This window comes from Dasypus novemcinctus, chromosome 4 (assembly GCF_030445035.2).
Source record: "Dasypus novemcinctus isolate mDasNov1 chromosome 4, mDasNov1.1.hap2, whole genome shotgun sequence".
In the NCBI taxonomy this organism is placed as follows: Eukaryota; Metazoa; Chordata; class Mammalia; order Cingulata; family Dasypodidae; genus Dasypus; species Dasypus novemcinctus.
In genome coordinates, this window is record NC_080676.1 from 20,049,132 (window position 1) to 20,062,377 (window position 13,246).

At 44.3% G+C, this 13,246-nt stretch overlaps 1 protein-coding gene across 3 annotated transcripts in view; it reads left to right on the forward strand.

Annotated features, from left to right (window-relative positions):
* The first annotated feature begins 5,208 nt into the window (after positions 1 to 5,208).
* The window catches only part of TSC22D2 (TSC22 domain family member 2), a 49,419-nt gene continuing 41,381 nt past the window's right edge, over positions 5,209 to 13,246 (forward strand). The window contains exon 1 of one of the 3 annotated variants that reach the window (XM_058295144.2): positions 5,209 to 8,172. In XM_058295144.2, the coding sequence (XP_058151127.1) occupies positions 6,215 to 8,172 (1,958 nt within the window). In that variant the 5' untranslated portion in view covers positions 5,209 to 6,214. The remainder of the gene's footprint in view (positions 8,173 to 13,246) is intronic. The other 2 variants (XR_009185435.2, XM_058295143.1) reach the window with 2 other exon arrangements.

Here is a 13,246-nt window from a genome sequence, read left to right on the forward strand (position 1 = left end):
AACTGAGGGATTAATACACTTTTCAGCAGTCACAAATGAAGGGTATAACAAAACAGTAGTTAACTTTGGATCTCAAGTTTGGCAATGCAGATTTCTTTAATTTTACCCAAGTGGGCATAAATAATGTATTTTTAAAGAGCTTCTTTTCATGTGGTCCTACAATTACATTATTCAAACTAGATTTCAGAATACAGAACTCAGTTTTTAAATTCTAAATTAAACTCAAATAAGACAGGTTTTAATAAGACAATGTATTTAATATTAGTTAAAAATGCATCCTTTTGGGAAGCAGCTGTGGCTCAATCAGTTGGGCTCCCGTCTACCATATGGGAGGCCCTGGGTTCACAGCCTGGGGCCTCCTGGTGAAGGCAGGCTCGCCAGCATGCTGCGGAGAGCCACCGGCCCAGGCACCACAGAGTGCTGCCCGGCCTGCAAGTGCTGTGGACAGCCGACTCAACAAGGTGATGCAACAACAGAAAAAGGAGAGAAGCAAAAAACAGAAGATCACATAGCGAATGGACACAGAGACCAGGGAACAAGCAAGCCACAAGAGGGAGGGAGGAAATAAATAAATTTTTTTTTTAAATGCACTCTTCCCTCCACCAAATTGCTGTTTTGTCTGATCTTCAAAAATCTCTGGAACTCAAGGAAATCTTCACCATCAAAAAAGACGTCCAGCTTGTCAAGCCCTCAACATTGTTGCAAGTATCTCTGAACACGGCCCTTCAAGCAATGAAGATTGGTTGTCACTGTGGGCCCTGAGGGGAGGGGGAAAGAGGTATTGAATAGATGGAATCAATGTAACTGTGGGGCAGTGGAAGTGTTCCACAGGATTATGCAAGGATGGATATAGGACATATTAAATTACACCAAAAATGTATAGGGGCCGATAGGCTATAAAGTAAATCATAATGTAAAACATAAGATAACTAAAAATTTAGAAAATTGTATAGTCTAAAATATAAACCATGAGGGAAGCAGACTTGGCCCAGTGGTTAGGTCGTCCGTCTACCACATGGGAGGTCCAAGGTTCAAACCCAGGGCCTCCTTGACCCGTATGGAGCTGGCCCATGTGCAGTGCTGATGCGCACAAGGAGTGCCCTGCCATGCAGGGGTGTCCCCCGCATAGGGGAGCCCCATGCGTAAGGAGTGCGCCCCGTAAGGAGAGCCGCCCAGCATGAAAGAAAGTGCAGCCTGCCCAGGAATGGCGCCGCACACACAGAGAGCTGACACAACAGGATGATGAAACAAAAAGAAACACAGATTCCCCTGCCGCTGACAACAACAGAAGCGGACAAAGAAGACGACGCAGCAAATAGACACAGAGAACAGACAACTGGGGGGAGGGAGTAGGGGAGAAAAATTAAAAATAAATAAATAAATAAATAATAAAATATAAACCATAATGTAAATTCAAGTGTAACCTTGTTTGAGAACTATTGTCTCAAAATCTGTACATCAGTTGCAGTAAATATAGCACAAACATGTAAAAAGATTATTGCTGGGGAAGGGACAAAGTGTCTTATGTTGGATGTGTAGGAGTAGTGTATATTGTAAGTATGAATTACTGTGATCTAAAATTTTTGTGAAGACAAGCTTAATAATCAGAAAAAAAGAAAAGAAAAAGAAAGGACATAGACACTGAGGAAGAGATGGAAGAAGTTGCCTTGCCAATGTGCACACAGGGCAACACTTATTGCAATGATGGCAGGCAAAACATCAAAAATAAAGCTTTTTCATTTTTTAATTTTTTGATATCCTGATTTTTACTTTAATTTTTCTAAATTAGTATGTATTCTATACCTAACCTTTAAACCCATCAATATATCCCATTTTACTATTAATGGAACCTGGCAATATATTAGGCTTCATTTTTTAAGAAGTTTTGGATCACAGAGAGGTTCAACAATGGCAGGGGAGGAATACCGGTGTGGATGTTATTGATGGGGGGCAAATGGTTGGGAGGGAGTTCTCCAGGGCATTTATACAGGGTACATAAAAATGTTTGGATTTTTAATTTCAAAAAAGAATAATAAAAAAAAGACATCATTGTTTCATAATACCTCGAACTCTAAAAGAATATCTAATAGAAGGTGGGTTTTTTTATTAACGTGAACATCTTAAAACCCCTAGTTCTCAACTAAGAGTATAGGTATCTAAGTCAGATTATGGTTTTCTTTACGAAGGTGTTTGTGGAATTTCATTAGCCTCAGTCCTCTTTCCACTGCAATTTATTTTCCTTTTTAGACAACATTACAAAATAGTCTCACTGCAAGGGATTATTATACATTGTTCCAGAAATGGAACCCCAGGAATATCATAGTAATAAATCAAGTAATACATGTTTAAACTGATATTTGTTCCTAGCAAATGGAACCCTAAAACTATTCCTCTAATTAGTATTTTCATGACAATTTGATAATAAAAACATAGAAAATAAACATAAGCTATTTCTAAATCCCAGGAAAACTTTTTGGCTCTGGTACAGGTTGTATAAATCCTAATGCAGGAAGTGCTTGATAAATATGACTGACTGATAATGTAATTCTAAAGGGTTACTACTCTTAGCCTAGGCAGTTAATTACTCTCTACTGAAAGTACGATTTTCTTTACTCTTATCTCAGAATGTTTAAATAAATGAATCATTATTATTTTAACTACAATATGTATTCATTGGAAGAAAAAAAAGTTGAGTTTTCTTGGAGAGCTGCAATTCACATTCTAGTATCTTGTAACTACAAAACAATGCACCATCTGGTATGGATATTATTAGATAATAACCTAGTAGAATGTGAGGCGATAACACTTAGGAATGATGAAAGGATCTTCCTCCAGCAGCTTTTTCATCACTGAAAATAATCCTTAGTTTCTAAGTGTTGGTTTTTTCCCCTCCCTGCATTGTTCTACTTAAATGTGCTTTCTGTACATAGCTGTAATTTCAAGTCTTTGAGGGAAGTACCAAGTGCAGGACAGTCAAGTTTGGGATCTGGGAGCACTAAAAGAGGGTTTCCATAGTCTCCACCTACCATGTCTGAGTGTAGACATGGAACCAGGGTAAGATCCCTAGTGCTGAGTTTGGGACCCCAGAGATCTCTCCACTCCCAGTAAGCTGGGTCATAACTCTAGGCTACCATTTTACTTATCACCTCACCACACATGAAGCAGACATATTACATGGAATCCTGCTTTCTATCATTTTAATTAATTACTAGAAGGCTCTTAATACTTAGCAAACCAATTATGAATTACTCAGATTTTTGTGCTTTGATGACAGTATACCATCTTTGCCTTTATACAATGATTTCAAATTTATTTGCAACAACTAGAATTCTTATTTCTTCATAGCAGTTTTATGCCATAAATTCTCTACATTTTTTAGGGCAAATATACAAAAGAAGCTAGGGCTTTTAAAAGTTTTGAAAAACATTACTTGAAGAGAACTTTTGATTAGTTTAAACACACACAAATCTTTAAACACCTAAACGAGATGTTTTAGTTTTATCTTATTTTTTCCCTTAAGCTGTCTTTTAACATCTTTAACCCTATACTTACCAGGAATATAGCCCACTTAATAAGATAATGTAATGGGCCAAGCAAGCATATGATAGTTATTTTTCCACAACCCCACACTCAAAATCTCTATTTTTAACAATCTAGTAAGTCAACCCAAAATTAAATTTATAATGGATTTAACCATTATAAGCTTATTGATGGAAAAATGGCTCTAACGATTTCTGAAATTACAGATTTAGAAATGAAACATTCTATTATCTATCTCTGCCACAATAGCAGCATAATGTTACACTTTGTTCCTTTACTCCCTCCCACCCCCTTAAGAAACAGGGATGTTATTATGTGGTCTTATTTTACATCCTGACCTCAAATCAGTTGGTTTGGAGGACAGGGTTTCTACTAAGGTTGAAAGACTTACCTCTATAAATTATTTACAACTAAGGCCTAAAAACTTCTCTGTGAATTTTAATTCTCAAAACATCCCTTGGGATAAAAAAAAGTATTCCTATTCTTCAAAGACTGGAGATTAACTGACTTATCTAAGTCATCATGATGTATTTGGTAAAGCTGCAGTATATATAAAATCTGTATTTCTGGCAAGACTTCTTACACTTTTGCCTAAAGCCTGACTTCATTAGTATGTTAAAGTTCAAGAGCGGCTCCCCCTCCCCCTTTTCTTAACTGTTCAGAAGAATGGCCTTACCATTTTCCTTTACCAGAAAGTAGCTACAAGATGATAAATTCGCCTGCACTTTCCTAGCTGCTCTCCTACCACCTGGACATGAAAGGGTTCTCTCAGACCAGTCATGGTTGTTCACAGCCCAATCCAATCCATACAACACTCTCTATCCAACTACAAGTTTTAGAATAAACAAAAGGAAGAACCATAACCATTCAACGCAGTAGGTTCTACATTTATAGAGCTCATAAGCTAATTTCGTGCTAAAAGTAAAAATAGTCTCAAGAGTTTAAACGATCTCTTCGATGCTGGAATCAAAACAAATTCAGGAAAATTAGGTAACCCTAATCTCTTTTTAAACTGACCTCACCCTGGGCAAGTAACCATCCCCTGATGCCATTGTTGGAGACAGAATTTCTGGCTAAAAGATCATTTCTCTGACTCAATCTGGCTTGCTGTTCTTGGTTAATCATCCCCATTTCTCTCAACATTTCACTCTTCTGACTATAGTAGTCAAAATTAATCTTCAGGGAAGACCTTTCCAGTGATTCGATTCCTCCAGCTACCTCCCTCTTTTATCTCCTCTCTCCCAACCCCCATTCCTATCGCCCTTGTTTCACTAAGATTTTGCTAAATATTAAACACAGCACATGACCTCCAGCCTTGCAGGGCCGCGGAACAAACCGAGAGGAAAACACTCGATAGGCGCTGCTCTGAGCTCGGCATTTAAAAGACATTCTAGCTCTTCAACTCAAAAAGAGCCTTCAGCGCAAAATTTAAATTTAAAAAAAATTTTAAAAAAAGAAACCGCTCCCCTTTTTTAGCCTTTCGCTCCGCCCACCGCCTCCCCCTCGGGCTTCCACGCGAAACTGCAGGAAACCGGAGGGGGCGGGGCGGTGACGTCAGGACGCCGGTGCGTCACGGGACGGCGGCGGCTGCGGCGCCGGCGGCGGCTGCGGCAGCGGCGGCATTTTAGTCGGCAGCCGCGGCGGCAGCGGGGCTGCTGCTCCTCCCAGCATCCCTGGCGCGGCCATTTCAGCCCCATCTTTGCCGAGGGGAGGGAGCTGCAGCCGCCGCTTCAGCAGTTTGAATTTCAGTTTCTCCAGGGTCTGCGAGCCGAGCGCCACCGAGGAGGGCCCGAAGAAGCCACCGCCGCTACCTCACCCCACCGGGGCGCCTCCGCTCGCCGGCCAGCCGTCCGCCGCCCCTCACAGTCTCCAGAGCCGCGAGGGGAGGCCGCGGCCGCCGCCGCCGCCGTCCGCGGGGGTGGCTCCCCCTGTAAGGGGAGGACCGCGCCGGCTTTCCCCTCCTCCGGAGCGGGTTTCCGCCAGAGACAGTCGACATGCCCCTGGGGCTGAGCTCCGGCTGAAGCCGGGGAGGGAGGGCCGCCCGCCCGCGCCACAGCCCCGCCGCCGGCCCGCGAACCTCCAGCCAGCCCCGGCGCGGGGCTCAGTCAGGAATCCCCGGCTCCGGACTCGCCGCTCCTCCCCCTCCGCCCCTCCGCGTCGGAGAGCCTCGAGCTGCCGCCGGCCCCGGCCTGAGGCGCCCCAGCGGGGCAGCGCCGCCCCTCGCGCCGCCGCCGCCGCCGCCCCCCCGCCGCCCTCCCACTCCCACCCCCCGGCCCGGGCCTGCTGACCGCGCCGAGCGCGGCGCTGGACTGGCCACGGCGGCCCGGAGACGAGGGGAGGAAGCCGCCGGCCCGCCCCTGGGCTCGCGCCCTCGCCGCCTCTGAGGGGATTGAATCGAGGCGCCGCGGCCGCGGGAGGCGACGAGGAAGGAGGAGCCGGCGCGGGAGTGAGACGGCCCCGCACCGCAGAGCCCGGCGCCGCGCAGGGAGCGGGGAGGAAGATGTCTCGCGGGGCGGCGGGCGCCCGGATCAGCCCGTGACTCGGCGAGCGGCGGGCCTCAGACCCCGGCGCGGGCTCGGACTTTGCCTTTGGGGGCCGGTGCTCGGCCCTTCCCGGTTTCCGGCGGGATCCCAGAGGAGCCGACGTGCCTCTCTGCGCTCCAGCCTTCCTCACCATGTCCAAGATGCCGGCCAAGAAGAAGAGCTGCTTCCAGATCACCAGTGTCACCACGGCCCAGGTGGCCACCAGCATCACCGAGGACACCGAGAGCCTGGACGACCCGGACGAGTCGCGCACGGAGGACGTCTCCTCCGAGATATTCGACGTCTCCCGGGCCACGGATTACGGCCCCGAGGAGGTCTGCGAGCGCAGCTCCTCGGAGGAGACGCTTAACAATGTCGGGGATGCGGAGACTCCCGGGACCGTCTCCCCAAACCTGCTCCTGGACGGACAGCTGGCGGCCGCGGTGGCCGCCCCCGCCAACGCAGGAGGCCCCGTTTCGGCCCGGAGCGTGGCCGGGGCGCTGGCCAGTACCCTGACGGCGGCCGCCACCCCGGCCCCCGCCGCGGGGGCGCCCGGTGGCCTCCCGGTTGCGGGCGCGTCCGCCGCGCCGGGGACGACAGCCCCATCGCAGCCCCCCGCCACTTGTAGTTCGCGGTTTCGTGTGATCAAGCTGGACCACGGGAGCGGGGAGCCCTATAGACGCGGCCGATGGACGTGTATGGAATACTATGAGCGGGATTCCGACAGCAGCGTCCTGACCAGGTCGGGGGATTGCATTCGACACAGCAATACTTTTGAGCAGACTGCGGAGCGGGACAGCGGCCTGGGCGCCACCGGGGGGTCGGTGGTGGTGGTGGTGGCCGCCATGCAGGGGGCGCACGGGCCCGACTCGGGAACTGACAGCTCCTTGACTGCTGTGTCACAGCTACCCCCGTCGGAGAAAATGAGCCAGCCCGCGGCGACCCAGCCGCTGAGTTTCGGCGTGGGGCAGCCGCCGCCGCCGCCCGTAGGTGGGGCTGTGGCCCCGAGCTCGACTCCTCTGCCGCCGTACCCGGCCGCCGCCGCCGGCGCTCCGCAGATGATGGCGACTCCGCCGCCCGCTCCGCCGCAGGGAAGCGGGCCCGGCGGCGCTCTCCCGGGGACCGCCGCGCCAGGTTTGCCGCCGCCGACGGTCACCCCGGCGCAGCCCAGCGTGGCCCTGCCCGCGCAGCCGGCCTCGAGCGCCGGCGCGCCCGCGACGCAGCAGTTCGCCTATTCCCAGCCGCAGATGCCTCCCGGGCACTTGCTGCCGGTCCAGCCCCCCGGCCCGAGTGAGTACCTGCAGCAGCACGTGGCCGGCCTGCAGCCGCCCAGCCCCGCGCAGCCCTCGGCCGCCGGCGCGGGAGCGAGCGCCGCCGCCAGCCTCCCCGGGGGCCCCGGCCCCAGTGCCTCCGCGGCGAGCGCGCAGATGATGGGCCCGTCTTCCCAGCCAGGTGAAGCCATGCTCCCGGGGCCGGGGCCCGTGCAGGGGGGCCAGACCGCGTCCTGTCAGCCGGCTGGAGTGCCCCAGGCTGCTGTGGGAGGGGTGGTGCCGCCGGGCATGGGCCCTTCCGGCGCTGGGCAGCCGCATCCCGTGCCTCAGCCGCAGATGGGTGGCAGTGGGCAGGTGTCAGCCGCGCCTGGTGGCCCTCACGCCGTGGTGCCCGGAGTTCCAAACGTGCCTGCCGTCGTGCCCGCTCCAAGCGTGCCTAGTGTGTCTACCACTTCTGTTACTATGCCAAATGTACCCGCACCGCTGGGCCAGTCGCCGCAGCTGAGCAGCCACACGCCACTCAGCAGGAGCGCGGGCATCATCCAGCACGTTGGGCTGCCCGTAGCGCAAGGCACACCCAGCGCACCATCAAGTCTACCACAGTCCGACCTAAGCCAGTTTCAAACCCAGACCCAGCCTTTAGTTGGGCAAGTTGACGATACTAGAAGAAAATCAGAACCCCTACCTCAACCACCACTTTCTCTCATTGCTGAAAATAAGCCTGTTGTGAAGCCTCCTGTTGCAGATGCCCTGGCAAACCCCCTTCAGTTAACACCTATGAACAGTCTCGCCACTTCTGTGTTCAGCATAGCTATTCCTGTTGATGGTGATGAAGACAGGTATGGAAATCTTTATTTTAAATATTTAATAGACATCTTGGCCAAATATATATTGTAGCTTAGGATGCAACTAGGTGAGATTTTTTTCCCCCAATTTGAGGCGCTTAGTGTTTTTAAATGTAAAATTTCGTTTGTGTTTAATAAGTTTGATTTTCCAGTTCTTGGAAAGACATTGGTTTTCGATTGCTAATTTAACGGTGTGTGATGAGAGACTTGTCACAGTTTAAAAAAGCACAAGTGGGTAGGAATGCAACATTCCTTATTCAGAATGGTGGTTCTTAGGTTAATCCTCACAATTTAGAGGTAGTAGCTACTAGATTATGCTCCATAGGATCATCCTTTGAATCATCAGTTGAACACTAATGGCAGAGTTTTGTCAGTGTGAGTTTTGAGGCTGACACACAAACTTATTTAGGAAAGTTTCCCATTCTGGAAAACCAGAAGAACCTCCAATAGGAAAATATATAGATAAGGAATCTTCTCCAGTGTATCTGGAAAAGCTGGAGAAATAATGATGAAATGTCAAATCCAGCTTTGAAAAGCCTAATTTCATTCAGCCTTTTAATAAAAGGGGATAGGTTAGGAGGCTTCACAGTGACTTCTATGGTTTATTTTATATGTATATAATAGGAAAGATATTCTTATCTTCCATCAGTCTTTTTCCTATAGAAAAGGAGGTATGGAATAGACTAACAGTTATGAAAGCCGTAGTTCTTGAAACTAGAGTAGTTTTATAGTGAAAGTGTAAATGTCAACAGGTAGCTCCCTCTATTTAAGGCATGCTTTTAGTGGTTTAAGTGAAAATTGGTGTATTAACATGCCAATTCTACAACAGTTAATTTTTGGTTATGGTTTAATGAGAATTTTTAGTGGTTGTGAGGGAATGTCACCTGAAAATTTGACATAATGCAAATTTTTGCATTATGCACTTGGACTTAACATGCAAATTTTTAAAAACTGAGTTGTTACAAAGCTTTACAATTACATTTAAAAATTACAAAGAAAGTTTCAAGTACTTTATAGTTAGACATTTGCTAGGATTTTTGTTTTGAGAGTGGTTAATTTTAGGTGTGTTAAAAGGTCAAAACTATTTTTATGAATTCCTAGAATAATTAGTATGGTGAAGAGTACATTGAGGTCTGTTAACTTTTTCTTCCTGTTTCTTCTGAGTTACTTCACATCCTTTTCTTTGCTTTACATTTCTAATTAGCCTTGGATTTTTGTTACATACTTCTGTTGGTTTGAAAAATGCTCACTGAAATTCATTCATCATCTCTGCTTTTTGTAATTCAAAGTGTATCTTTTTTTATAGGTGACTTGTTTGTGGGAAGTCTTTCTTCCATTTGAGAACTATTAGAGAATACCACATGTCCATATGTGAGCTCAGCTAGCTAGTCATTGATTAATTTTATGTGGGTGGGACTGCCATGTAAAGAAACTGATTTTACAAGCCACTCAGAAAAAAACCCTCATTACTTTTAAAGTTGCTTCCATATTTCACTCTTCACACACAGATTGAGGCTATTTTTTCACCTTTGATATTAATAGTCCAGCATTTTCCCTTTTCTAGCTGCCAGAAGCCAATTTTTTCTGATGGCTTAGTAAATAACCATGTATTTGCCTCTCTGCTCCTGTATACTGCCCCCATATCTCTTCAAGAAACAGTGCTTCCTTTCCCAGTTTCCTCCTCCCCCCACCCTTACAGTTGTGAAGAAACAGTAAGTTTTCCCTCCTCTTCACACCTCTCTCAGTTTACAGCAATGTAATTACATTCCCCAGAACCTTAATATGATGACAGGACTCAAAGCAGAGAGATCTGTTGACAGATGGAAGCTCTGGGATATATTCTTTAGGGTATGACCCCAAAGATGCATTTATGTCGCTCCTATTAAGAGTTGATAATCTCAAGAATCTCATTTCCAAACAAGTGAATGTTTGAACTGCAGATACTACTGGTTACTACTTAATCAGTGTTCTTATCAATTGCAACAGTTAATCCAGTGCAGGGGTTTTGATATGTGTACAGTGGTATTTTAAATGGAACACATCTCTTATCAAATGTACACTCCTAATTTTTGTTACGGTCTTTCATTGGTTTTTAATGTAACGTGCTAACTTCTAAGATGTAATCTTACACATTTGACTCTTTTGTCACTGGACCAATACACCTGGTGAAGGAATAAATCCATTAAGTTAAATGGTTTTTTGGTTTTTTGGTTTTTATGGAAAGCCTTTGTGAAAGAGAGGGCATTTTAAAGTTTTATGCTTGAAATTAGTTTTTCCAGGCATATATTTAAATTACTGAGATGAGTACTTTTGAGAAGGTAGTAGTATCTTACCAAAAATCTTAATATGATGATTTTGGGTTGCTTCTTAAAATCTGCATACGGTTTTTGTTTGCCTTCACTCAAATGTAAAATAAAACAAATTGGAGTGAGATCAAGTAATTATGACTTAAACGTGGTGAATAGGTTGACAAATTTCAGATCCTAAGGAAATGTTTGTAAATAAGATATTTGCTTTAAAATTTTTGATAAGGAAACAGTATCTTTTTCTTTTTCTTTTTTTTTTTTTTTGAGAAAAGGAAGAAAAATTGGAGATTAACCGAAAGATATTGAATGATCAAAGTTGATAGATATTGAAAATTATCTTCTAAATTTCGTTCTTTTATCTATTACAAGACCATTTATATGAAAAAGCCAGGCATTATAGTAATATCGTTTAATATAGTATCATTAAAAGGACAGTTGGTTGTATAATTCTAAATAAGAAAATGTCTAAAAGTTCTTTTCATCTGAGCACTGCCTACTGGCCCTATATCATTAATGACCATAAAGTTTATGGCATATTATTCTAGTCATCCTAATTTTCAGAAAGTCTTATGGTAAGTCATTGAAACTCTTCAAACTGATTTTGTGTAAACTGGAATATGTAATTATAGATGAAAATACAGTTCCAAGAAAAATGTGTAGCCATTCCTATATTGGATATTACAAAGTTTGTTTAAACTACCTACACACATAACAGACTCCTTTTCTGTAAAAGGGGGAGGTACAAAATATTACTGACCCTTTTGGAAATGGAACAGAGTACAGATCGTTTTCCATAGATAGCTGACCAGTGTGAACTCTGTAGGCCGCATTCCAGGAACTCTTAATGAATGGCTGCAATTGTGAACTGTCAACTACAGCCAAAAGACTGTTGAAAATTGTTGAAAACCTGATTGTAAGGATCCCTTAGTGGCAGAATATCCCTATATCTTGTTAATGGTTTTATTCGTGTAGTTTGTTAATGACTACTGATAAAGTAGTATAAATTGTGAATGTTAAGTGGTGTGTTCTGGTTTGTGTTTGAAATGCAGGCTTTTCTTTTGCATTTATGTATTTGTATGTGTGTTTAAATGAGGTTTTGCTGCACATCTTTTTACTTTTTTTTGAAGTTTACATAAAGCGATTATGCAAATGTACACCAGGAGTGAAAGCAGAAATTCATGTCACTTTTAATTTTGCTGTTTAAAAAAGAAAGAAAAGAAAACCTGCTCTGTTGTATAAAAGTCTTGGTGCATTTACTCTTTTAGAAATGGAAGTTCTTTACTTAACTCTGTATTTCTGGGGTCCTTACCTTTTCTCTTTGTTGAACTATGGAGGTAATTTTACCCTTCCAGCTTTACAACTGATTTAAATTACACACTAGATACCAATACCATCTTAAGCCTATCTAAGCCTCTGAGGGTATTCTTAACAAGGAGTTAGTATTGAAAATGTAAAGTTATATATATATGGCATTATAAGTTTTAAAACTGATGTCATGCTTATTTCTAAAATATGCTTTAGACATGAATATGCCTGTAAGTAAAGAAAACTATAGGTTTCCAAAAAGGCTGATTTCCAAAAGCACCTGCAATTCCCAAAACCAAGAGCGATAACATTAGGGATATGGCTTTTTTAATTCACAGTGACACATTGTTTAAAATTTCTAGTGACCTAAATCATATAGGCCAAACATCGGTTTAAATTTTTTTTAAAAAACAAAAGGCTTGTGAGACTCCACATAACTATTTTAGTAACATTTATTTTTTTCTCCTATAGGGGTAAATAGGGTACAGGATCACAAATCTTGAATTAAATCTTTTTTATGAGGACTTAATTATACATTACTGGTGGCAGGATATATGTTTTCTAATTCCTGAGAGTAAATGTAATGCCAATCTTTTCTTCAAGAAATCTTGAAACACTAATTTGGCAGTAGCAAAACATGGTACTGGATTTTATGGATCTGGTACTTGTTAATTTCAAATGGAGCTTTTTTTTTTCCTGCATCAGAAGAGATTGAACACAGTCATGGTCTCTAGTGTAACAGAGCAGCCCTACCAATCAGATGGTAGAGAAACCAAAATGAATCTCTTCCCTAAATGGTTGATAGGGGAGTACAAAAAGACTTTCCTAAAATCTCAAGACTGGGGGGGGGGGGGCGGCGCGGACTGCAGGGGGCAGTATGTAGTGCAGATAACCAAGAGGGAAGAAAATACAGTGAAATGGATCGAATGTGGCATCAGAGTGAATAGGAAGGCTTGTTAATAATGAGTGAAGAACAGTGGTTTAATTCCTTCTCTTAATAATTGTTTGACCAATATAACCAATATATTTCCTTTCCTGAACAGATACTATTTACTTCTTAATTGCTTTACTCTTTAAATGCTTACTGCATTTAAAGAGTAAAGCATGAAGAGTATGAGGAGGAAGAGAGACTTTGCAAAGCAGGTCTTTTTGGCTTAATGTAGGCTGAATGATGTTCCTTAAGTAATTCCTCATATATGAGAACAGACTTTTAATCAGAAATATTGATAGTTGACAGTATTTAAAAGACATGGCAGAATTCCTGAATTGTACTAAATCCTTTGTTTATAGTTTTCCTTTATTCTAAACCAGTGGACTTGTGATATGAGGCTGCTATTTTAGATTGTCTACTACAATTAGTACATCCACAAAAGAATGTGCATGCCTGTATCATAGGTTTTTCCCACAGCAATTCTTGAACTTACCACATTATTCAGTCTGGCATTGCTTAGGACAGA